The sequence below is a fragment of the Amia ocellicauda genome, chromosome 22, assembly GCF_036373705.1.
Source record: "Amia ocellicauda isolate fAmiCal2 chromosome 22, fAmiCal2.hap1, whole genome shotgun sequence".
NCBI classification, from domain to species: Eukaryota; Metazoa; Chordata; class Actinopteri; order Amiiformes; family Amiidae; genus Amia; species Amia ocellicauda.
The window spans coordinates 14484809-14511955 of record NC_089871.1 but is presented as its reverse complement, the minus strand read 5'-3'; the positions used below and the strand labels follow the sequence as shown (position 1 = coordinate 14511955).

Below are 27147 nucleotides of genomic sequence, written 5' to 3'. Positions count from 1 at the left end.
CAATAACTTAAAACTATCAAATGCATTTATGTTTTTAGTGACATATGTGCATGTGGTAATTATTAATCATATTTTGTAATGTTAATATATACAGTTAGGTCCATAAATATTTGGACAGTGACACAATTGTTATAGTTTTGGCTCTGTACGCCACCACAATGGATTTGAAAGGAAACAATCAAGACGTGTTTTAAGGGTAGACTTTAATCTTTAATATGAGGGTAGTTACATCCAAATTGGGTGAACGGTGTAGGAATTACATCCATTTTTAGATGTGATCCCCCCAATTTTAGGGGCTCAAAAGTATTTGGACAAACTAACATAATCATGAATTAAATTGTGAGTTTCAATACTTGGTTGCAAATCCTTTGCAGTCAATGACTGCCTGAAGTCTGGAACCCATAGACATCAGCAGATGCTGCAGTGTCTTTAGTTCCTGCTTGTTCTTGGGGCGTTTTGCCTTCGGATTTGCCTTCACAAGTGAAATGCTGCTCAATTGGATTCAGGTCAGGTGATTGACTTGGCCATTACAGAACATTGCACTTCTTCACCTTAAAAAGTCTTGGGTTGCTTTTGCAGTATGCTTCGGGTCATTGTCCATCTGCACTGTGAAGCGCCGTCCAATGAGTTTTGAAGCACTTGGCCGATTCTGATCAGATAATAGAGCCCTGAACACTTCAGAATTCATCCTACTGCTTTTGTAAGGATCAGATGCAATTTTTGGGAATAAAAACAAAAATGTAAAAAATTAAGTTATCTTTATAATAAACAACACAGAAGGTTCAATTTATTGTAATTTTTAAACCGACTGCGATCCCCACAGTACTCTCATGTATATTTAAAAAGCAGACAATTAATAAAATAAACAAGTTATCAAGGGCAGCCCCCGGGGCCTCTCTTTCTCCGTCTCCGCTGCGCCACTCTGGCCCACCCGCCCGGAGCTCCCACAACCTTCTGCCCTCTGCACCTCACACCGGTACTCATTCGGTCTTCACTGCAATAAACACCGTTAAAATAAAAAGTAAATCCCAATCAGGCGACTCATGGAGTATTTAATTCCAACCCTAATACACCACATCATATACACCATTGCTTCTCCTTGACATTACCGGTGCATTGTCTATACCAGTTCCAGTGAGTTTTTTGAGGTCTAGCCCCAGCGCTGCAATGCGAGTCCGACTCTCGGAATCAGGTCCGACTCTTTTGCATTCAGTGTAGTTTTACAAAGCTTACATTAAGTTGTGTTCGGGGACAGACTTCAGCCAAAGTTTGAAATCATCCTCCTTTAACCATGTCTCTCGGAAATGTTGTTCATATTTTCTGGACAACTTACCCGCCATTTCTAACTGAACTCGCCTCGAACAGAAATAACCGCCGACGCAGAGCAAGCACGGCACGAATGGTGACGCATGTTGTCAATCGTTAAGATAACCGGCTTTGATTGGTTAAACTCGGGGGTAGGGGGAGGGAGTAGGTAAAGTCTATGCATCTATGCATCAAAATAGTAAATGACAGTCACTATAACCTATAGGAACAGCAGGGAGTTATTATACTCATTATACTGAGCTAACAGGTATACAATCAATACATTTCAATCTGAAGTACTAAAACAGAACAGTTACTGAGAGCAGCATTATCTACAGTTCACCTTTATCTAGTTCACACCGGCAGGATATCAGCACAAAGTATAACAAAAGTAAATTAGGGGAAATGTTGTATAATGTTATGGAAAAGTAAAGGTTGACCTTTAGCAAAGAAAGTGTAATAGGTTTCTATCCCACTTCCAGTACAAATTACAGTTCTCAGGTATATCCACTATGGGGCACAAGAGGACCACTGATAAACCCTAAAGCCCGATAATACAGTGCAGCACAGAACTTAAAACACACACTAAAAAATTTCAGGATATTTAAGGAACTTATTTGCCAGCTGTTTCAGGACAGCCACAGTATCTTTCAAGTTTTCATTCCAGCTGAGTTAAACTACTTAATTCTACTAATTTGTTTAATTGGCCCATTTTATAAATTGGACCATTGCTAGTTGGAGGCCTATATCCCTGTTTAAAACCATCGTTTCCAAATTATGACCTGTAAAAACAAACCTCTTAAACTGTTACGGCACAATAAGAAATGGACACAAACCAAAGCAAAAATAACAGTGACATGCAGAGTGGGTTTTTCTTTTGTAAAAATTTATTAGATTGAAAGCTAAGAAAAAAGTGAAACAGTTTAATACAAGTTCAGTGAGGCAATTGTGAGGTACTTGTTCAGAGGCCCAAGAATTTAAAGCCTACCTCATAATTAAAAAATAATAAAAACATGAGAATATTATTCCTGGTACAACAATGCACTGAGAGTATGCTTTGGCTTTGAGATATTTCTTCCAGCAGAACTGGATGTAACTGTGCAGGTGGAACCATATTGGAATTGTCAAATTACTAATGTCACCTACTATATACATTTCCATATTTTACTATACTGGGATTCCAGTGTTGTGGTTAAATTTGAATCAGTTATCACCTTTTTTCATAATACAACACCAGGAAAATGATTTAGCAAAATCTGCATCAGAACAAAGACAGTCTCTGAAAGAAAATATATATAACTAGATCATAATTGCGCCTGAAATAACTTTAAAACCAAAATGTAACCATCTCTCCTGACAGGATATAGAGCATGATAGGTGACAAAGTTCACATTTCTGTTCCAAAACAAAGATTAAGGCATAGGGGACAGCACCTCACTAAGAGCCCAAAAGTTATTTGGTTTCAACTTGGAGCGGGAAAATAAACTGTAACGCTTCAGAGGAAAAGGTACAAGACTCCTCCAATATGAAAATAAAAGATCAGCAAAATACATGGTTTGGTTTCCCACAGAAACGATTCAAATCAACCATCTTTTTCTAGCTGCTCACCATTAAAATATTGAATTCTGCTTTCAAAGAGTTGTCCTCTGTTCTCATGCTCTATGCTAAACACATCCCAGGTGCAAGTGAATGAGTGTGTGTGTGAGTGTGTGTGTGTACTGTCCCTGTAATTTACAGATTTGTAAACGCACAATTTCCAGAACTAACAACAAAACTCTGTAAACATCTTTGTAGGAGGAAAAGAGCGGGGTGGCACATGTTGTCTAGGGCGCGGCATGTATTGTACTTGTCAGTGGAGATAGATAAGAGAAAGAAAGCGATGTATTTTCTAATTTTTTATATATAAACATTGCAGATACAGGTTTAAGGTTTTCACTTGTTTTTTAGGCCCGTTTTTTTTTCTGGGGCTAAGACACTGCAGCTTGAAATTTGGAATGAAATGGAAGGTCCATGGAATGTTGCTAGTTTTTTTTTCTTCTTCTTCTCCGGTCTCTATATTTATTGTTTATAAGCTGTTCAGTTCCTGCAGCGTTTGGTCCAAAACTTGATGCATCCCAAGATTCTCCTCTTTGGCACTTGATAATTTTTCTGTAAATGGAAAAACAAAATACAGTATTTAAAGAAAACCAAAATGAAAGGGATGAAACCCTCCAACACAGGCAAATCAACTTTGAACTCTGGCATATCTTAAGGGAGAAAAAAGCAGGCAAATCTTACACTCTTACAGGTCATACAACTGATTTACATTTCATCCTAAGCTAAAGTCTATCATACATTACTAGAACAAAAAAAAGTCAAAGTTCATTATGCAAAATGTAGTGATGTAGAGCTACAAATTTAAACAAAAGGCACCCTGTCGAGTCATAACCTTGAGCATAATCTCAGTGTGGCTTATGGATATATATGTAGACAAACTCTCCTCTAATATTGACCAGCACTAGTTGTAACCGATTCCAGCTCCAAAAGAAAAAAAATGCATTTAAGTTTATAAGCATCTCTACTATATACAGTGGAACCATATGATTATGTTGCTTTTAACTCCCCAAGCATGTGGCATATGTTGGTTTGCAAGGGCCATGCCAAGCACCTTTGGTCAGTTTCCCTTCAAAAAGGTGCCTGTGAATGAGGTATCTCTTCAAATTCACATCGCACTCATTCCTGTATAGCAATGCTCCAAAGCAGTAAACTGTGGTATTAAAATTAGAATGAGAACTGATCTTGTGAGACCCATGTGTATTTTGCTCTCCTTATTCTACCACCAGGTGCATTACAGATTAGGAGGTATAGGCAGTGCAATGCATTACAAATGGCAGGAACGCAAAACAATGGCAGGAAGAAGAATGTACACTTTTGGAATCTCTGTCAAAAAGACCTTTCCTTCATTTGAAATTAAAACACAAACATACCAAACTGCCCTGGTAACAAGCTGTTAGAAGCAGGACTGAAAATGTAGCTGTCTAAACCATGCCCTTTCAAAGGAAAGTCCCCATTCCAATAACGTGGGTTTGGAATGACTGCACTCAAAACCAAATGATTTTGGAGACCAAAAAAAAAAAAAAGCATACTGTGATCACGGCCTGAGAAATCTCTGGAGCTGCGAGGGAAATACTCGGCTGGGTTGAGTCAACACAGAACCCCAGGGAGCCGATTGATGTGGTCAGACAATCACCAACTCACAAACACCCCCGATTAGATCTAACAGGGGTATAGTGGGTCTGGTAAACTGATGGATCGAATGTGGAATTCCAAAAATGGTAAAAGAAGCCAAAGCAGACATCCAATAATTCTGTACTTACTTTTTCCAATATGGTGGATACAGGTCTATAAATAAGACTTAAATACTTCCCTGTCACACAAACACATTCCACTGTTGGATTTGAGCAGATTCAGGTCATTTAGTTAACTGATAATTAACTATACCTTGAATGGTTTGGGTTTAATCTTTGACTGTCTTTCCATTACAGGGAATGAACAAAAAAAAAGTTATCAAATATTCATGGATTTAAAATTAAACCTATGAGTTCAAAACATTTAAAAAAAGGTGAACTTTGCAGTCACATGAGTGTCCAAATGCTCTTTTTTTGGGGCCTAATGAAAGGACGTCATGAGGTAGCACACTGGAGTGGATATGAAGCAGAAGGAAGGAGGAAATGAATGGGTATTTTGTAGGACAGAAAGAACTTTATTAGAGCTTCATTTTTACAGAAAGGGTCTCGCAGGCAGACAAGTCAGAAGAAAAGGCATGGTAGTGAATGGCCAGTGTTTGAAGATGGAAGAGGGAAGGCTTTTTTGAAAAGGGACAGGCGTTCTGAATAGGACAGGCTGCCGTGGAGCGTGGAGTCGGGGGGGGGGGGGGGGGAGGGGGTCTACAAGGAGGTCATGTCATTGAGGGCATGGTCCAGCTCCTCGCTGATGGCCTTGTACTTCAGCTTCTGAGCATACAGTTCATCTGGAGGTCAAAGGGCAGGAGGAGCAGAGGAACAGCAGCAACAGAAGAAGAAGAGGGGCAGCGATGAGCGATGGAAGAAAGGGAAGGAATGACAAAGACAAGGAATGGACACAGAGAGAGAGAAAAAAAAGGAAAAACAAAAGGTCAGAGAGAGCAATAAAAGTTACAAGGTAAACTACACACTCAACTCCATCAGAATAACCGATACTCCAGGAGGTTTGATCCGATTACTAAAAAGTGCAACTGGTAGCTAAGATTGGCAGTTGACTCTGGAATGGGACTGAATACTGATTTTAGAAACTGGAGAGGTTTACTTTACTAAAGGCAAGACCATTTCCAGTCATGCCCAGATGCTGGTCTCATTAAAACTGAAGTCCTGCACATTTCGATCGTTAAATAAGAATTTCAATGATGTGTGAAAGTACATTTTGCAGTCTATCAAATGTCAGTTAAGATCCTCGACTTCTAGGCAGATTAAAAAAAAAAAGTTTCTTTAAAATCGGCTATATTAAAAGTACTTGCTTTCCCCAGTCGATTCTGCCCTCGATTTCGAATTTCAAAATTAAAAATCAAGAGTCTCAGAGTGTTTCTAATGGAATAGGTTCTGCGCAGGAATTTACTGCTGTACATTGATCACACACACTAGTATTAATTGGTGTGATCTGTAACCTCCCCAACCCATCCCCTGTACTTCAGTTCCCCTGGCATGATAATGAAAAGACCATTCTGCAGCCCTGCTCCTTTCACATAGTAGTTTACTCGGGGGATACAGTGAGACAGCAGGCTTATTAAAAAAGAAAAGAAAAAAAGAAATCCACAAGTTCAGCAGGAGGATGCCCCCCCACCCCTCTTTCTTTAGGAAATTCATTTCCAGCCATTAAACCCAAGTTGGGTTCCATCTCAGGTAGAGCAAACGCTACAGAATAGGAGACAGTTGCTGCAATTCAAGGCAAGTTTCAATTGTTTATGATCAATAAAAACAATCTGGAAACAAAACCCTTCTACACCTATAGCTAGATCCAAACGCCAGATGCATGATTAAGCCCCACATGGTCAGAATTTACTGAATTGGATTTACTCCCAGAAGGACCAAACTCACAAATACTGGTTTGAAAAATGCCAGTAAAGTGTACTTCTTGGTTTACTGCCAATGCCTGAATTGTAACCATAAAAATGTATACTTTTATGGACAAAAACATATCGATTTGCAAGTGCTAGCATAAATCTGAGTGTCAGCATCCACAAAATACGCAGATTGGTTTCTGTCAAATTACTAAATGTACAACAAAAAGTAACACTAATTATGACAATAATATTGTATTGTAACCAACCAGGAGCCAAAACTAATGTATTTTCAGATAAAAAGAACACTTGTGGCTTAAATACTGTTAACTATGGAAATAACCTTTTAATAAAATAAATTAAGTAGTGCGAGACCTCAAAGTCACTTCGGAGAAGCCAATGTTTGCTATGGCCTAGTGTCGAACATCCAGCATTTCTCTATAGTAACAGCAGACAAACCCTGCTGAATACAGAAAAATATGGTGATCCTACCTTCCAGGTCATCGATGGTTTTTTCCAGTTTGGCCACTGACCTCTCTGCAAACTCAGCACGGGTCTCAGCCTAGAGAGAGAAGAGAGCAAGAGAGGCGAGAGAGATTAGTCATTACTGGAGATCAAGACTTGTTGTATAAGCAAAGCCACGTTAGGCCAGCACTAGACATGTTCCTGAAAACAAGAGATCCGTACCTCTTTCAGCTTGTCACTGAGAACCTTGATTTCCTCTTCATACTTGTCCTCCTTTTCGGAGTACTGCACAATAAATACAAAAGGTGTGAAAAATGAACTCTTGGAAACAATCAAGATCTACACTAAGAAATACATTTAAAAAGCTCCAGGTTATCCCCCCTGAATGACCAATGCAAAAAACATGGTCCAACTGGCCCCATGCCTGCAGTAAAGGGATGTTCTATCATGTCTACAGACGCTCTGGTTCAACCATCAGGCTTGTTTATTATGACAGTGATGCAATAAAAACACATTTTTAGGATCCCATCCACCCGGGCCTACTGCCGGTGGGGAACACACCTCATCACACAAACAGACACTCACACGTCAAATGGACAGAGTCCTCCTTTAAATCAAGGTCTCTGTGGCTTTTGTCCAGGGTCTACCTAACCCCATTAGGGGTGAAGCGGTTGATTTGAGGGAGCAATGAACTCTGCTGGAGTCCACAATGAAAGTTTCCCAGCCTCATAAGACATTGTCTAGAATGCTTAATGGTGTAAGCCTTTTAACCTCTAAAGATGTTTGTTTGTTTGTTTGTTTAAAGGAAAGCTCGTTGGATGGAGACTTACTTTCTCAGACTGGGCTTCTAGAGACTTGAGGTTGTTGGTGACGTTTTTCAATTCTTCTTCCAGGTCACTACATTTACTGTGAATACATGCGGTCAGACAGGTTTACAACATTGGAGAGAAAGGTTTTTGGGAAGGAAAGCTGCATGCACATCTGAGTCCTAGTAAACCTTATCTCCAGTTCAATTAAAAACCAAAGGAGCTCTATTTTTTGTAAATAAAAGAAAAATCCATTTTGACACATTTCAGAAATGCATAACAACAACTTACAGCTCCGAAACCTCAGCTCGCTCCTCAGCTCTCTCCAGCTCGCCCTCAAGAATCACCAGCTTACGCGCCACCTGAGAGAGAGCCAAACAAAATGCTCAGCACAGTCAAGATATTCTCCGAAGTACAGCCGACAGTCTTAATAGACGAGAGATGGTGGCCAGAGTGGGAAACTTAATGGCAGTGTACATCAGGGCGTTTTTGCTCTGCTCACCTCCTCGTATTTGCGGTCGGCCTCTTCAGCGATGTGCTTGGCCTCCTTCAGCTGCATCTCCTGGATTTCCATCTTCTCTTCGTCCTTCATCGCCCGGTTCTCAATCACCTTCATGCCTCTGTCGGAGGAAGAGGAAAGTTAGGACCAGGACGCCCCACTGCAAACTCTGAACGTTAGCAATACAGGAACTCTACAATGAAACATCTTTTTGGATCCATTACAAAAGAGAACTGTTTACAACACACAGGTTATGATACCAACTGGCTATAAATGAATGTCATCTCCATCAAAAACAAGTGTCAGTGTATTCCTATGTTCATCTTTATATCCCAGTAAAGGCAATCAGTCCCAGCATTCTCGGCGCTCCCTGCCCAGTACTGACCTCTCGCTCTCATCAGCTGCCTTCTCAGCCTCCTCCAGTTTCAGCAGGGCGGTGGCGAGCCTCTCCTGGGCACGGTCCAACTCCTCTTCCACCAGCTGGATGCGGCGGTTCAGCCCAGCAACATCTCCCTCTGCCTGCGGACCGAACAGAGCACAACGCGTCACACTGTGCTCTCTGCTGCCCCCCACTGCACCCCGCCCCACACTCCACTCAGTCTGCTCCAGATTAGGCCTACCTCTAAATAAAAATGTATAAATTACGATATTCAGTTATTGAAAATAAAACCAATTCAGCATGATACCCAAGACTATTTTATGAAAGGCTTGCATAAGACAAAAGATAAACTTTCCTCCTTTAAATCATAAATAAACATTTGACCTATTTCCACTTTTCCCATCTCTTTACGAAACAATTATCAAGGTCAACTCAGGGTTCAATCATGGTGGGCCAACACTAAATGAGTGCTGAATTCAAATCTGCTTACACACAAAGGTAGGAAACTGATTCCTGTTTTTTCGGGTTAATGCGAACAGTTTGTTTTTCCGTTTTTGCGTGTGTGTGTGTGTGTGTGTGCACGTGTGTATGTGCTGTAGTTGTAAGTCATTGAAACCAAAGGACAGAAATACATTTCCTTCACAACCTGTGTTGTAAAAAGATATATTATAATTTACAACTAGTTACCCAGGCTTTCAGTATGCAGAAACCGAAGAGAGCTTACAGTCTCGATTTGCAACCTCCATTCTAAGGCGTGAACTTCAGATGCCCCAGAAAGAAAGGATTTAGTCAGTAAAAGAGAAAACTGTAATTAGGCCATCTGTAGAGAGTGCTCTTCTCTTCCCTCCTGGGCTGAACATTCAGTTTCCAGTCTGAGCGCTTGGTGAACCCGCAGTGGCAAGCTTCCTGAGCCTTCAATGCATAAACAGTTTCTCTAAGCTCCTACTTAACTGGATGCAATATGATGCATTAACAGGGAAGAGGGGTGGTGGCCTTTTTCTTTTTTTTTTTTTTTAAACTTTCCCTCATACTACTTTTCATGCCAAGCCAAACCCTGGCACCCCTGTTAAAGACACCCAAATGGGTTGAACCAATTTATGCTGATGGTTAACATTCTCTTGAGCTCAAACTAAATTTAACTTAAGACATTAGAAGAAAAAAAAGCAACTAAAAACTAAAGAGGATGCTACGCAGCCATTCACACTAGATCGAGGGTTTTATTCGTCTATTCATGATGAAAACAAAAACATCTGCTCAGTTTTGCACTCAAGTTTCTATTGGCTTGGAGAGTGTTGTAGTAGGCCTCAAACATTCAACCCTGAACCAGGAACGATATTTTCCTCAATGATTGGTTTTCAAATAAGCAGAGAGGACAAAAACAAGCCAAAGAAGTTAAATCTGAGAAAAGGATAAAGATGATCTCATAATCTGGCCACCAAAGACAGAGAATGATGCCTATGCAGCTGTCAGGCCAGTGTTAACTTTATATGTGGCAAGATGTCTGAAAAAATGGCAGAACAACTTTAATAATAGCAAAAACAGAGACACCAGACAAGAATTGGAAATTCGTTCCAAAAATATCAACCAAAGTTGTTTGTCTAGTGTGGGGAAAGCCATTATTCATGGTAAGGCAATGCAAAAATGTCAACGGTATAAAGGCAAGACTGTTTCAAAGCACTTTATCATGTTCAGGTCCAAACTCCCCCTACCCAGTTTCCTGTGGAATAAAGTAGGGATATTCCAGTAGTTCTCAAACACCTCAGTAATAAGTCTACAGAATAAAAGGAAATTATGCAGCTGACTTCTGTTACAGTAATTCCCTCTGGCTATTGTCTTTTTTTTTTTTTTTTTTTTTTTTTCAAAAAAAATGCAGAAAAAGAGCTAGGCTACATCATTGTAATAGAAAATAAACACATATTTCTATATAAAATATGCAGTTTGTGGTAATCTGATACTCTTCTCTGCAAATGAAGGTTAAACGTGTGACATCGCCACAGTGGAGGTGGTTTAATAAAGCCTAAACAGGCACCACCGACTTTGAAATGTATCTGGTTCTTTTCTTGCCCTGAACTAACATTACAGATAACTTTGAAGTGTCTCTGCTACTTCCCTGCTGAGGGAAGAGCAGACCAGAGACATCCAAAAGAAAAGATAGTGGCATATCTCCAGCTTTGCTTCGGCCAGGAAAGAAAAACAAAGTACCAGCGCAGGGTCCACTCTGATTATTCAATCCAATATAACCATATAGACAGAAAGGACACCACCAAGAGGCACTCCATATGGAGCCCAAAGCAGGGAGGTCATCAGCAGGAAACAAATACACATACAAATCTAGGGGACTATAAATGTCATGAGAAAAATGCTTTCAACACAGATTGCTGTGAAGTCTGCCACAAAGGATGATTGAAACTTCCAAGATGAGATTCATATGCTTAATTAAAAAAAATAAAACGTAGTCTGTATCTCATATGGTGACCCTCTTAAGGCAAAGAGAGAGGAAAGAGAAAGGGGGGGGGCTGGGGAAGGGAAGAGTGACAGGATATCAACCCACGCTAACATCCTCCCTCTCTTTCCAGGGTCAGCATTCTCCTCCACCGGCCCCGCCCCCTTCCCCAGCAGCCCCCCCTGCAGCCGCCCGCCTCAGCCACATGCCTTATATGGTAAAACAGACTCCAGAGAATGTTTGTGGTAGAATGTCAGGAAGATGTAAGAGTAATCGCACAAGAATCTAAATGAAACCATCTGTTTGAACTGGGAATCAGGAAAAGCAAGACATACAAACTACAAGGAGCAAACCCACCCCCCGCCCCCCCTTCACTCATTGTGTTTTTTTTAATTCCCCACACTATCATTCTTCACTTAATTGAGTTTTTAAAGGCATGCATTCTAAAGGCATAGTCAATAAAATGGTGTAATGAATGTGTAAAGCCAAAATAAATTAACAAGAAAATATATTGGAACGGCCTACAAGAACCTAGAATTATGCACTTAAGATAAAAGTATTACAACTCAGATTGGAATTTGGTCTACTATTGAGCAGCCCATTTAATTTAAGATATCTCGGGCCTTTGAAATTTGGCCAGGTCTAATCTGGTATGCTTCGTGGAGAATGCCTAGAAACCACAAGGCAGGATCGCCCCCCCCACCCCCGCCACGAAAAAGACCCGCGGTCTTGTCATTGTATTTGTGCAATTGCTTTTTAAATTTTGTAATTTAAATTTGCATGGCAAAATACATGTTCAAACAAAGAATCAAGATTATTTCTTTTCAAGCATAAAAGCGACGGCGTTCAAATTCCAGATGGTTTAGCCTCAACCTCTCAGATCCAAAGGAGAATCTGTAAATAAATTCAGGCCTTTTCTTATGAAATCGCTGAACATAGCCCATGTTAATTAATGGGGCAGCAAAATGGTGAAGCCTCACTTTTTGGAACAGACGTCTTCACTATCGTAATGTACTATGACAAAGTTAGAATCATAAATAAACCGAAAACACTTCCCCACAACACCCCCCACAAAAACAAAGCAACAGATATTATATTGCACTAATCCCACTCACATGTGGATCCTTAAAAACCACATAGAAAAAAGATCCATTCCCGGCACTAAAACAGAGATAAAATTGGACTTTTGCAATTACTTCACAAAGCTTTCTGTAGATGAAATACTTCCTCTATCACCTGCTTAACATAAAAGTCTACAGCAAAATGGCATGAAACTGCTAGGCTCCCTGGAAATGAGCCAGAGGCAAGAAGACACCGCTACACTAACCATTTACTGCTATAATACTTTATAACGGTGACAGTAAAATAACATGTTTAAACCAGTTATCACAGCTCCAAAAAAAATGAGTCACTGGCTCCCATATCAGGAAATGTTGGGTTGGCTCACTACGAATACCTCCATACCGCTTGCTTTTGCAGGGCCCTAGCTTCTGGATTAACATTTCAGAGTCAGGCCACTGCAAAGTTGGAAAATTGGGAATGAGGCTGTGAATCAAGCCCTTGGTTTTGGGGGGTTTTATTTTGCAGGTGGCACCGTTATCCTCTGGAATCACTAGCCATACTCACTCCACAATGCAAAGAGATACAGTGCGTCGTAAAACCAACAAAGATCTAGATCAGCTCATTCCCTTTCCCTGGGCCCCAGTTATGTAAATCCCTGGCTGCAGACAAGGTACACTCGATACTCTCTGAACAGTTTTCTGCAACAGTAATCTCCGTTCCCAAACACTCTCCCAGCACCACTACTACTAACCTAGTGTTCCATTAATAAAACATGGCATACAGGCCAGGCCTTAAAACATGCAAAGCAGGCATTCATATTAATCTTTGATTTGGTTAATGAAAAATAACTTCAGTGCAAAATTGTTTGCATTTATATACTTCAACCCACCATTTGTTTAAATGTCTGAAAGGCAAAGAATGGCTAGTGTTTAGAATATCACATCTGAGGTCTCAAGCAGTGTTTAAACATTACATGCATGCATGCTGGTCTCTACAAAGGGTGCTTTGTTAAAGCTTGGAAGTTATAACACCCAAACTGCAAATATGATTGGTATGGAAATGTAGTGGAGGAAAAACCTGGTAGATATAAACAAATTACTTGCTTGTTAACCTGAGATACTCAGGATTGACTAACTGGAGGTATACAGGCATGGAACATTTTTGGAACCACAATTCCACAGAATTACATTCATGATTTCAAACAAACACAAAACAAAAACAGGTAGCTAGGGGGTATTTTAAAAGCTGAAGAACTTGACATATCTGCTCAGTTCAATCTTCAATCAACATAAAATCCTCAGTGAACTTAAATTAAATAAAACAAACATGTTTTTGTTCCTTGCAGAGCAGATTTTCCTAAACAGCACACAAAAAGTTAAATATGTATACATCTCACTCAGGGTTTCTGCACAGCTCAGAAAACAGATGTGCAAACTGTTGTTGCGAGACTGCACCCCACTGAGAGAGATTCCCTTTTATCCCTGCTTTCCTTTCATATTTTGTCAGACCTCTGCGATAACTAAATTTAGGACTTGGGACTTGTATAGTTAATTCAGTCCCTGGCCGTTTCCCAAATGGTTGTTGGTTTTACGACACATTGTAGCGGTCCTCCCCTCCCACTGCTCACAGGCCTATTGTGACCTTAGCAAGAACAGACAGAGAAGCCAAACTCCAGGAAGTTTAACAACTGTTCAGGAACATCTTTGAAAAATAAAGAATCGTGTATCAGACTTTCACTGCAGCTTGGTCATAATAAAACTGAGGAGAGAAATTAGAGATGAAACGGTATTATAGCCTCTTAACAACATAGTGACCTCCATACCCTAAGACCAGACTGTACGCCGAAATCTATCCAAGAAATATATTACCACAAGTCTTAATTTATGTTGCGTTTTCATTTTTATAAAAATGCTCACTTTTAAGACGAGACATGACATGTATTGAATGCTACTACGTTAGCCTGCTATCGCCTGCATCACAATGATTTGCATTCTTTCAACCAGATCCAGATCCAACATTTAAAATCAGGGGGGGATACATTAATCCTAAACATCTAGGAACTAAATTATTCATAATAATATCTAAGAAGATATCTGTTCAATATTTGTGAAAGGTGGAACAGTGGGCGAGGCTAGATGTAACAAAATTAGTGGGACAAATGGTCACCATGGTTTCGGTTTTGGCACACAGGAAACGCCACATTCCTTCAGTCCTCTCCCTCCAGATCGTAGCCCTGATGTTTATGTTATAATGAGTGGTCGTACACTGGCTTCCACGCTGCAGAGCAGTAGAAACTAAACCTGGAGCGTTGCCATGTTCCCATAGACCCATTCCAAATTAAACATGCCATTAAACCAGGAAGGGTGGCCTTTCCAAGCCATGCAATCATTTCATGTGTTTATCCTTCGTGGTTGCAAAACAATCCGTATAGGCGATGTATAGGAGGTATTTCATGTCAACTTTTAAGGCCGTTATCTTACGCATCTCAAATCTGTCAAGCATCATAAGATTTGTGTACAACATTACACTCCTCGGCAGCACGAACCCAGAGACAAGAGTCATTCACCCAAGCAGCCTGTGGGACACTAAGGAGAGTACTGACAGCCTTTTCAATCAGCCCAGAGTAGGAAGTCCTCTGCTTGTTTTCAGAGTCCTGGAGAGGCACATGCATCTGGAATCTATTGACTGCATACCTTCCAACTCATGCATTGGTGAACACTCTTGAAAATTATTAAGCTCATTATTGGCACATGCTTTTGAATATCTTACTTTATTGTACAGAATAGTGCTTGATATTGGAGATGAACTTCGTGCTGCATTAAAAAGGTGTACCCCCAAACATTCGCAACTGTGAAATTCCAGATTGACATCCAGAATGGACGACTTGGAATTCTGCCATTCCAAAAGCTACTGGGATTCTTCGCAAGAACCTCGTAAACTCAAGGGCCAGGCAAGCCAGAGTTTCTTCACAGAAATAATGTTAAACTTAAGTTATATCCCTGGCCATCCTCAATCTATAGATCCTGTCTTGAATTCCTCTGCTTATCTGGCTGGTCATCTGGCCCAGGGCAGAGAGGACAGGAAACGCAGCAGTAAGAATCACAGCTTAGCTTTCAAGATTGATCAGGCGAGGAAGGGGATGTACTGAGGTCTGTTAGCAGCCACTCCCCTCTGGAAATAGCCCCCCAAAGAACAGGGCAATTACAAAAATAAATAAAGTAACACAGATTTGTTTGATGTTACAATTAGCATAGGGGTGACAAAAATAAGAAGTAGGGGTCTAATATAATCCAATTTCACATTAATCTTTAAAATCCAGTTTTTCAGAATGTCCATGTTACATACTTTGTATACAGTAGGTCTATACAAATGATAGTAGATCAATTTAAAAAACAAACCAGAAGCAGTTGTTCCACAGAGCCTTTACAGTAATTAATTATTCAAAAGAGGCCCAGAGCTTCCATAAAGTTAACAACGCGGCTTCCAAGTAACCAGGGTTGGGGTCAATTCCACTTTTTCAGTTGCAATTCCCTTTTCAATTCCAGTTCTTATTGCCACTGACATAATAGGCTCTTCTGGAATTGTAATTGAATTGATTTGAAAATGAATTGGAATGGAAAATTCAGCAAGCAACACATTCAGAGGGCTTTCCAAATGCAATCAGGGCAGCAAATATGCAAGCACTTTTCACCTATATAATAGAGGGAAGCACAAAAACCTCATTGCTACAGGCATCCGCATGGTCATTCGTTAAAAAAACCAGCAGCCAAATAATTCTTATGAAGGAAATGACACATCATTGTGCCCTAACCTACCCCATAGAATGAACTCATAGCCTTATGAGCTTATGAGAAAGCAGTTAATCTCACAAAAAGTGAGTCACCCATTTAAAAGTATGTGGAGAAGTCCTGTCTTATCTCTCTCTGCCTAGGTCTGGAGGGTGTTGCTGGCATCTAAGGCCACTTCAGAGGCAAAATATGATGCCTAAATAAACTCTCATTCTTTTTTTGGGAGACATTCTGCAGCTGTAGCATATGAACTTTGGCTTCACAAGACAATCCACCAACAGGAATATCCTTCAAGGTTCTGCAAGAATGGCAGCCATTAATTAAACACTGAAACTAAACACCAACACAGGTTCTCAATTAGGTTTTAGGACCCCTGGGGAGGCCACAGAGTACATTGATCATCCCTATGGTTAACAATATGGGTCTGTCTGTCACTTTAGCTGGCTTTGCGGTGTGTCTGAAGGCCTTGAGCGCAGATGGCCCGGTTCAAACCACACTTTCGTTCACCAGCTCAATGCTAAGGGTGCCGATTCACCAGTGGCTTCAAATACTGTAGATATCAAATGATCAGAACTGAATTCCAGGAGGCTTCTATTGCATTGGACTATGTTTTTTTCAGAAGGCTTTATGAGGTTTATTTAGTTGAGCTTGCAGAGATTTCAGGAGCTGCTTTCCTGGGAAATTTCCTGTACACCCCCCTTGGCTGTCTGCAGTGCTGCTCAGATTACATCATCCCGCCCCCCCCCCACCCCATCTGCAGTTCCGAAACCCCTCTCAGACCTCGCATACAGTCCTCAAATTGGAATAATCCATCCCTAGGGTTATCTACAATTTATCTGCTACAATTCTAGACTTAATTGGTCCCCCCACCACCCTTAAAATTAATAAGTTTAGGAAATAGCCCACAATTAAAACCAAAAACATCTGGCCAAGTAGTTGCATTTTACACAACCAGGTATGTAGGAGTACACATTCATATGTTTGATTGATCTGTACTCATCAACAAATGTGGCCAGTGGAGACACCCATCTCTTACAACAAAAAGAGTAATCCTGCAGTGACAGAGAGCTGATTTCTGTTTTCAATTAGTATACTTGGATACCTGTGGCTATGACTTGCACAGCTGCAGGTCTGAACCTATGCAAGATGTTGCATAATTGCCCATTATCTTAGAATATACAATTAAGTTATTAGTGTACTCTGAATGGTTTGATCGCCCTTTGACTCCCAAGCTATACAGGCTAATTCTGCATCCCAAGACAAACATCCTTTTACCGTGACTCAGACAACTACAGTAACTAATATCCAGGTGCTCTTTTTTTAATGCTCTACCACTAAATCGTTAACCGAAACACACAAAAAAGGTAACCGTGCAGTTTCATGATTTGTTACTGAAAATCAAGTTTTGTTCTGTTTGTTCTCTAACGAGGTCAAAGTCGGTGGATATTTTAGTACGGTGTTACCCGCCTTGCAAAAGTACCTGGCCGCGAAACTGTGTCCTTTCTTGATACTAATTAAGTTCAATGCTTTAAATTCGCGTCCTTATAATCGATCCACTTTAAATTTAAACTTCTGGTGATGTTTGATTTGATTTTTGATTTTTCTAAAAATGCAATTAAAGTAGAAACGAATGTGAAATCAAACTCAAATAAAATCGACTTTACTACAAACACGAATACCTGTAAATTTCATATTTCTATTACAATTGGACACGTATTCTACAACCGGCACGCACTTGGACCTGTGGGAATTCAATTTCGTGTAGCGCAGATCTCCGAAGTTCTGCGCAGATCTGCAGAATCCCGACGATCCCATTGGTGGAGCCGCGCAGACCTGCGCAGCACAGCGGGACACGGACGCGACCTTAATGTTGCCAGTCTTTGATTAAGAACCAACGCCTTGCATTGTGCGCGCTGCGCCGCCCCAGAGCGCTAACCGGTCCTATCAATGGATGTACGTGGCTTTTAGGAATGTTATTCAGCGCATTGTTAGTCTAACACAAGTGCAGTTGCCTAGAAAATGATAAATAAATTAAACGAGGAATGCAAGCATAACAAGAAGTGTCTCTTCTACTGAATAAAGTGAAATAAAGTCATTTTTCTCACTTTCTCCCGGAGTTCGCGTTCACTGTCCAGTTCTCTCTGCAGGATCTGGGCTCGGTCTTCTGCATCGTCGGCTTGTTGCTGCAAAGTCTGGATTTTTCTTTTCACCGCGTCCAAAGAATTCAAACCTGCCATGATTTCCGTACGAGTCGGGAAAAAAAAAGGCTAATCTACAGTATAGGACTTTATATTAAAAAAATAAAACTACTTAACAAAACCGGAATGTATTCACAAAAATTCAATATATACAGCTTCTTATTGATATATCTATATATATATATATATAAAAAGGTTTGGAATGGTGCAAAAGTTCTCTAAATCGACTTTTCAAGTGCAAAAACCAGAAAGTAAAATGATTGTCCCCAAAATAAAAGTTGTTTTAAGTATGATCTCAGCGGCTATGTTGGTTGGATGGCTTCAATACAAAAAGCGCTAAAGTCCCTCTCTCATTGACTCTCTGGAATGCAATATTAACGCGTTAGGGAGGCTTAGGGATCCTTCCAGTGTAGAAAAAGGGAAAAAAGCAGGATTGCTCAAGAAAAGTTCAGCCTAAACCCCTCCAATCCTGGGAAAGAAGTTTCCTTCTGCTGACGTCACGCTTTAAAAGTGGGCGGGGCGTGTCTGGGTGATGCTTTTCCTCAGGGTGTAGATTCCCAATGAAATGTGCTGCCTTTTGCACTTATTTGGGGGAAAAGGAGAATCTACTTAATTAAGAGTTATTTGTCCGATACACGTTTTGAAATATCCGGTTGCATTGAAAACGTATGAGCAAAAATGCCAGTGGATGCGTCAGGGGCTTCTAATAAAGTGCAAGTGCAATTAAAATAAGTTTTAAAAATACATTATAGAGGGGCATTATTTGTAACTACACAGTAACCGTTTTGGTACAGTCAGCCAAGGTCGTGATGAAACTTGATGGAGGGTTTCTCTTGGGACAAAGGGGTCCAGTGTCTCTAAAGGGTTGAGGGACCTTAAGTGATCTCAGCCAGACACAGACACACCTACAGTGTCTGGCTGTGCTCCCTGCAGCTCCTGAGGAATGTGTAATTGATTCCCAATGCTGAGTCCTCTGCAGCCGTGAGGCGGCGACACATTCCTCAAGTGATTTGTTTCTGTTTTTTCCTTTGACTACGTTTTTGCAGGAAACCAATTTGCAATTGCAACACCGACCAATTTAATCTACAGTTCGGATTTGCTATGTAGCAGGCTATTTTCCTATTTCATTTCCATTTGTTTGCATAGTTTTTTTAGTTCCAGTTAGAAACCAACGTAACGCAGCGTCACCAACCACATTGACAGTAATGATTAAACTAGGTTTCAGTTTTGCAATTGTATTCTGAGGCTGGGGCACAGACAAGGGAGGTCAATTATCACAACCAGTGCAGAAACAAAGGTATACAGGCTTGAAATTCCTGGCTTTCAACCATGGCCTTACTTTTGACAAGCACATCTCGTTTGTCCTATGATCCCTCTTGGCCCACCTCTAAAATATTGACCTGTCTCTTCCAGTTATGCAGACATCAATCTGCCATTCTTTTTTCCCACCTGCATTAATGTAATGCTCAAGTTACTTGTGTCTCTCTTGTTCACCAGGCAGAAATCCAATAGACTTCGCTGTATCAGATTCCTAGAGTACATTTGTCTAGAATTGTGTTCTGTCTGTTCTATACCTCACCAAGACAAAATGGTGCTAGAGAAAAAAAGAAAAGTCCAGTCTACAAGGGTCCGCTACAAAGAGACACCACCCAAGTTGAACTTTGACCCCAAGTCTGTCTTATCTCAGTGACACCTCCTGCCTTTCGCTCCCTATTGAGGCTGAAGGCCCACTGAGAGCATGAGCCCACATCACAGAGCAGTGGGATAAGCGAGTTAACACAAGAAGACCAAGTTATACATATATTCATAAGTTTTCATTTTTAATGTCATGTATTTTTTGTTCAGAGCCTTGGAGGGGCTTTGTGTGAAGGTTTCTCCCTCCCAGTTAATGGATCACTCCCTGGATCACCCCCTCTTCAATCTCCAAAAATGATTTCAGAATAAACAAAAACATAATTTTGTTCTAACTTTGAGCAGAAGCATGTAGACTCATTTTCAGGTGAATATAAAGAGAATGTGAGGAAATGAGAGCAGTGGTCACTCTTTCATGTTTTCTATATCATTAACAAAAAGAGAAGTAAAAAAGAAAATATAAATCGCTTTAAAAGCACCACAGTCTGAACTAGATGTTTGCCTTTGTGTGTGTGTGTGTGTGTGTGTGTGTGTGTGTGTGTGTGTGTGTTTGTTTTTCCCTATTAGGAATGTACACTGTGTCAAATGTGTGCTGGTCTTACTGAAGTAGTCCATACAGTGTAGACTAAATCCCCATCCCCATTATCTTTGAGCTGAAGAATCCACAGGATTTTAATGTATATCCCTGACACTTTTCCAATGGAAATGTGGGCAATGGCTCAGAACAATCTAGCCCTGTGCATTACCCACCGGAAAAGCGCAGAGCATTGATTTCATTAAGCATAGGAGTATGAGGTTCACTGTTTGCATTAACTGCATACTTGGAATTCCTCAACTTCTACAAGGCAAGGAGGGGAGTCTCACCCATGCTTTATGCCTGTCAGCCACAGAGCTGTGAAACCAATGCATTCACTTGATAAAGCTCACTCCCGCAGTGCAAGCATTTATTTAATTTTTTGTAAGGGCAGGCAACGGTGAGTTACATTTTATATTCGCTTAATTGCTGCTTAAAAAAATACATTTTAACTTTCAGGCACAGTACATTTTGACTCAGATAGACTGCCTGCAACATTAAAAACAACAATAATCCTAGAGTTTGCCTGGTGGCTTTCAGTGTCCCTTAATCTCATTGTTATAATTGTCTCTATCTCAAGTTACTGTACTAGACATTTATTTAAGGTATATATATATATATATCAAAGTCTGCCAGTGGAAGATAGCTGAAGTATGTGAGTGATACTCCAGTCGGGTGACATCATGACTCCCGTAGGCAGCGAATTAAAATGTTTACCCTTTGACCCCGGACTCAATCAGTTTAGCTAATCTTTCCATTTGAGAGCATTCTGTAGCGGGCAATATACAATGACATCTTTTGTTCTGTTACATCTTTGGAATCAGTGGTTGTTTTGTTTTCTAATGACCGTTTTACTATTTTAAGAATGTCATTGTAAGGGTTAAAATAGGTCTGGTGGTGAGGAAATGACAATCAGGTTTTAAATTTGATTTGACACATTAATATGTGGATCATATAATTTATATAATATAAAACTGGTATCCATCAATTCAGTGAATATTATTTTGAAGAGTACAATTATGATGTTATTTTAAAACAATCACTTTGCCAGGTACACATAATGCTGGCACACAAAGTACAGATTCTGTTCAAATCCCATGATTCCCTGTCGACTGGAACAATATATATACTACATATCGCTTTCGCCAAGCCTAATTCTGCACCCAAGTTGTGTGCATTTCTTGTTCTCATCTTTCAAGATCGAAGAGAAGAATGTAAAATACCTGTGCTGAAAGGAGCATGATTGAGTCTGAGCGTGATCAAAGTGGACTCACAGCTGTTAACAGTAGTCAGGCTTGTCTTTTAATTGACTCAGAGTGTAATAAATAAATCCAGTCCAAACAGGTGGTATCCATCCAGTTTAACAATGCCAAGTAAAATGTCTATAGTGTTATTAGAAATTTCATAAAATTGCAAGTGAAGTTTGGACTACGATACCCTGTATGTAATACTATTGCACATTCAATTTATTCACATGTATTGTTTTCACAACATGATGAAATGCATTTGTGTGCAAGAAAGTGTAGGAATCAGTTCGGTAGATCTGTTCCATATTGGCACTTTGTCTCAAACTATTCATTTCTTACCTATATTGATATATATATGAATGACTAAAATGACTGTTATAAATGCCTGCTGTGCAATGGCCTGTTTGTGGAGAAGCCCTGGTCTAGAGTTGGGGAGGTGGGGTGGCAGGGTGTGGTGTATCTAGGGATGATGGCTCAGTTGACTCCCAGGCTCCTGTACTCACGTCAGTGGCCTTCTTCTCAGACAGTTCCAGTTTCTCCTGGGCATCTTTCAATGCTTCAGAGTATTTGTCCAGCTCGTCCTCAGTACTTTTCAGCTTCTTCTGCAAGCCAATCAGCTCATCTTCCAGCTAAGGGGAAGGAAAAAGAAAAGGAGAGAGAGTCAGTAAGGTGAGTAAGACTCGGGAATGGGAGACTCTGTCGAAAAGGGATTGGAAGAGTTAGACACAGATAAAATAAAAAAATCGCTTTGAAAAAGGGAGAGTGGAAATGCCTGAAGCTGTTTCTCTTGTAAAACAATATTTCATTAAGCTTGCCCTTCATGGTCATAATTTATCATGAAAGGAAACATCAGGCCCCATTTGCCTTTCCCAGTGTCAGCAGAAAGAACAATAGCTGATCAAGTTGCAGATTTATGCGTTATTTGCAATTCAATCTCTACTTCTCACCATAACCTTAATTGATAAAAAACGGACTTGAGGTTAAATGTTAAAAGGCTAACTTTCCTCATACTTTTCAGTTATATTTTATTAGGATTAATTAGGTGTTGATAAAGAGAGAGAGATGCATTTATATTTATCATTTTAAGCAATTCAAGGTTAAGGGTTTTAAAAATGCACTGGTCTGTGCTGGAGAAGTTCAGAGGTTGTGTATATGGACTGTTAATCTTTGTTGTTTGACATACACAGTTTTTGTTTGTTGTTTTTTGTCTTTGTGTGCAAGTTTGAGCATATCATTTCTTTGATCATGGCTATAATGGCTTTGCTAATGGGATATTACAATAGGTACAGAGCATGATGCCTTGATGTCAGAGCAAGGTACCAAAGATCACATTTCCCTTTTTCTGTGCTCTAACTTTCCCTAATATTTCTGAGGCAGCCTGAACATTGACATAAAAAGAAAAAAAAATGTCTTTCAAAGCGGTTTAATAGAAACACATGGTAAAAAGAAAAAAGTGAGTAGATCAATTGATTGCGGCTTTTTCTTTTCTTTCTTTTTCATTCACGGTGTATTCTCATGTTTCATACCTGATGTTAAACTGTGCAAAACTCAAAATGTGTGGTTTTGAGCCAACGCTACAGCCAGTGTGTCCCGCAGCAGAGTGTTTTCTTTCTTTTCCGTTAGATTTGCTTCAGATTGCGGGTCTGTCTTTCTAAGTTGCCGATTATTAAGGCTGTAAAGATTTAAAGGAATTATCCCTCATTAGCTTTTGTGACCCGGAGAAGTCAAGAAGTGGGGTTTTATAACCTGCAAGCTTTCAATCGAGCTGAACAGCCTCATTAAACATTATTACTTGATTAGTCTAATGAAGAATGCCTTTTATTGTCTCAGCTTTTGCATACAAACCTATACAAACTTTGTCTAAAAGGGATGGAAAATAAAGGAGACTTGTAGTGTATACTAAAGTGTATATATTTTTAGAATCATAGTCTGAGTGAAAACATCTAAAGAGGTCCTTGGTGAGTTTCTGCTGTTCAGGCCCAAATTAGGCCATACAGTCAAAGTAATTGCACTTTTTTTCCATTTCACGAATCCCAATGATTTCAATGGAAAAGTGCTTTAGATCACTTTAAATCTGTTTCAAAATAATAACACATCAACTGTTTCCTTTTCCTTTTAAGGAAGTGCTTCATCTACAACCGAGTCAAAGATCTGGATGCCAAATCAAATTAAGTTGAATCTTCCATGATTTTCATTTTTCACCATCTCAGGGCACTGGTTTTAATTCTTTCATGAGTTGATCGATTCTCTCAGTTGGTTGTCCATGAATTTAACACAAATCTGTTGTTAACAATCCTGATTCATCTGTATTCATTTTGCAGAATAAAAATGGCATTATCTTGAGTATAAAGGACATTCTCAGGAGAGATCAGGAAGGCTACATCTGACATTTTAGCCATTCCTGCAAGAATATATAACTTTACATTCCAGTTGGAAAGTTTTGAAATGGTGGATGGGTACAAAAATGTAAATTCAACCCTGGATGACTCCTGTTTGAATGTCTGCCACTGTTCTGGGGTGTTGATTGCTAAGTATATTTATAGTTACCACTAACAAGCCCTCCAGAATGTTGCTGACTTAATGTTCAAAGACGACAGCAGTTAAGTATCCTTTATCAAAGTCTGCTCTGTGTATTTAACTCTCGCCAGTGGCCCTTGATAATCCCCAGGCTTCCAGGCAGACTATCTCTCCGTCGCTAAAAATATCGGTGTTGTTTGAGCCTGCTCGTCACTTTTGCTGTCATATCGCTGGTGATGGAGACACCTGTCAGGCAGGACTCCAGCTCCTCTTGTGGTGCGTCTGTCCACAGGGCACAGCTGCTCTATCCGTGCCCACTGTTCTTTCTAACCCTGTACATTTTAATCGCGGATGATTTCAATTGAGGTTGTAAATTAATAGTTTAATTAATTAGTGATGAAATATGAATAAATGACCTTCGTAGTTCCTAATGTGCGTCCAAATATACCTTCATCGGAATCCTAAGGGATGGTGGCAGAGGAATGGACGCTGATTGTGGCATGTTCTACATGGTGCGGTTGAATTTGGGACGGCACTTTGGAAATAAAATGGATGGATTCAGTGTATAGTCATGTATGAAAAGTTTCTTCACTCCCCTTCTCTGTGCTGGAGAAGTGGGGGGGGAGCTGTTGTCCACATCACCATGGGTTGAGTGACAGCGAGTGTTACAAACTCAGTGGCCGTCTTTGCAAAGACCCAAACTTGATAGAAAGTTCTGGCATGCCTTTGAAAGTCCATTGTCCCGTTGGCATTTCCGAACGCTTTAATGTAGTTTGGAAACCTAAGAGTCTGTTCAGGAGTTGTGCCCCAAATAAACAAACAAAACAAACACATGATATACCACAAAGAAATGCAACTTTCAGCCAGGAGAGAACAGAGGAGCAGCTGGCATTGTGATGTTGGATTCCAGGGTGCCAGCCATACCTTTCCCATCCCAGTCGCACGCTGTGTCTCTCTGCTTCCTTTCATTACAAAGAATGTATGTAATAATACTAACAATAGGAATATTGTCTGTTGTGGCAGAGAGTTGTGTGCTTCCAAAGACACAGTTGTAGATTTGATGACTTGATATGCTTTGAATAAAATAGCAAAAGTTGTGTTTGCCGTTTTGTTGAAACAATGACAGTTCTGTAGCCGGCGAAAGAGCACATCTCAAGTTCAGATCCTGGTTGTTTCCCTGTGTCCCACTAACAAGTTGTTTCAAGAATGTGTGCAATTTCACACTTTCCCTGTCCTGACAGGGAGACTGCGGCCTGCAGCTGCGAGGTGAAAACACACTCTCTCCAAGCCTGCCAACACCAGCATGGGTTCAGCACACTCACGACCTCTGACCTTTTCATTGGGTGTGTTTGTGGCCAGTAAGCTCCCAGAATAAATATTTGCATATGTACATTCTTTTAATTTCTCTAATTTGAGCTTCATATACAAAGCCATGGTAAAGGCACATTAAAAAGAACAGAGCATTTATACCAATGCAGGAGGAAACTTTCAATTTACAGCTTGTTAAAAGTACTTTTTATTTCTGTAGTCTTTATTCCAATCTGGTACAACATTACAGCAATGACAAAGCTCAGGTGAGTTAAACATATAGGACAAAGCTTGGGATGTGTGTGGGGCGTTATTTTTACTGTATAAAATATGTATGTGTATTTATTTATTGCTTAGGTCAAGCAATTAGGTCAAGACGAGACTAAACACAGAGGCTGTGGATAGATTGGGACTAGGTGCCAAATTATGTTCTCATGCTAAAATTGCTGAAATAACAAATCTATCACCACCTGTTGACACTCTTACTCACAGTGTGCTAATTACTGTCTCCAAACTCTCTACAATTAGTCATATCGCCTACAGTATGCCTTGCCAGCCAATAGAGTCACCAGGTGTCTCTCATTTTTACAGTCCTTTCTCCTTATATGGGGTTTGATTACTTTGGCTGGCTGCGTTACAAATAAACAGAGCCCAGTACAAAACTCAGCAGGAAAGGGTTAGGCTATGACACAAAGGCAGTTTAAAGTAGCTGAAGAATGTGTAGTATTTTTTCATGACGTAGCCTGATGACTGATTTGGTCTGAGAAATCAGAAGTTCATGTTCAAGCACATACCGTATGGATAGACATCTCTGTTGTTGGCTTTCAAAGCGGAAGCAGTGGTGCAACACAGATACACTGTGTACATGTTCATCAGCTTTATTTAGTTTTCTTTTTCTCTTCTTCTTTTATGTATTCAGACTTTATCATGTTTTAGAGAATACATGACTTTAAAGGGGGTTCTCTGAAATTATCACTAGAGGATCACAAGTAATAAGATGCGAATGGTCTGTCATAGACTTCTGTTATGTACAAACAAACAAAACAAGTGTTATGATGACACACTTCAGTTTTTTATAGTTTATTTTTGTGGGTTTCCTTTTCTTAAAGACCTTTGTTTAACCAGACTTATTCTCAATATAATTCACCCACCCTTATGCAAGTTCACCATTTTTAGATTTACTGTAGGATTTTTACGGAGTCTGTGCAACATTTTATGGGTCTATTTACAATAGCAGACCGCAGTTTATTTGCGGACCAGTGTAGTTAATCACAGTAAAGGCATGCTGAAGCCAAAGGAAACCACTGTAAAACCATGTTCGAAGTCAGCAGATCCTATGGTGACTTGATGTATAAGATAAATATGTGCAAGGGGGCGTGAAGGTTGGAGTTCCTGTGCATTCAGTTGGGTTTTTCCTGAACCATGCAGCCACCCTGTCTTCCCCATCCCTATCCCAATCCTTACCTGCTTGCACTTGTCCTCCGCAGCTTTCTTGTCGGACTCTGCCTGCTCCGCGCGGTCGATGGCATTCTCCTTGTCCAGCTTCAGCATCTGCATCTTCTTCTTGATGGCTTCCATTTTGGCGTTTGTTTTGGGGGTCTGGGGTTGCTCAAGGAAATGAAGAAAAACCAAAAACCAAAACACCAAAAAAAAAAAGAAATCAAATTAAATCAAAGCAGCTCAGTCGACAACAAGAAGAAATCAGGAGAAAAAGAGGACCGGAGAGCCTTCAATGGTAATGCTGGAGCCCCACACAAACAGAGGGAGAGAGAGAGAGAGAGAGAGAGTAAGGGAGAGAACACCAGGGATACAGACTGAGACCCAGTGCTGCCTAGATAGCTTTAAACTCCTAC

The 27147-nt window shown here is 40.2% G+C and overlaps 1 protein-coding gene across 4 annotated transcripts; it reads right to left on the bottom strand.

The window, feature by feature from the left end:
• Positions 1-2170: 2170 nt before the first annotated feature.
• tpm4a (tropomyosin 4a) lies at positions 2171-27147 on the bottom strand. Of its 4 annotated transcripts, none has more exons than XM_066695993.1 (9): positions 26759-27147; positions 21973-22098; positions 8532-8665; positions 8150-8267; positions 7939-8009; positions 7672-7747; positions 7064-7126; positions 6869-6938; positions 2171-3453 (listed from the first exon to the last, which is right to left on the bottom strand). In XM_066695993.1, the coding sequence occupies exons 1-9, from the start codon at positions 26870-26872 to the stop codon at positions 3371-3373; spliced, it is 855 nt and encodes a 284-aa protein (XP_066552090.1). In that variant the 5' UTR covers positions 26873-27147; the 3' UTR covers positions 2171-3370. The 4 variants fall into 4 exon arrangements, with proteins under 4 accessions (XP_066552090.1, XP_066552092.1, XP_066552091.1 ...); XM_066695994.1 differs by lacking the exon at positions 2171-3453 and adding an exon at positions 5025-5314; XM_066695995.1 differs by lacking the exons at positions 21973-22098; positions 26759-27147 and adding an exon at positions 17924-18466.

What these genes read in the sequence shown, in the direction of transcription:
- tpm4a (XM_066695993.1), bottom strand. Translation starts at nt 26,872, where the DNA reads ATGGAAGCCATCAAGAAGAAGATGCAGATGCTGAAGCTGGACAAGGAG. An exon ending in CTGAGAAGAAGGCCACTGAC is followed by an intron (nt 8,666 to 21,972) that starts GTGAGTACAGGA and finishes TTCGGTCCGCAG; the next exon opens with GCAGAGGGAGATGTTGCTGG. An exon ending in CCGACCGCAAATACGAGGAG is followed by an intron (nt 8,010 to 8,149) that starts GTGAGCAGAGCA and finishes GCTCTCTCTCAG; the next exon opens with GTGGCGCGTAAGCTGGTGAT.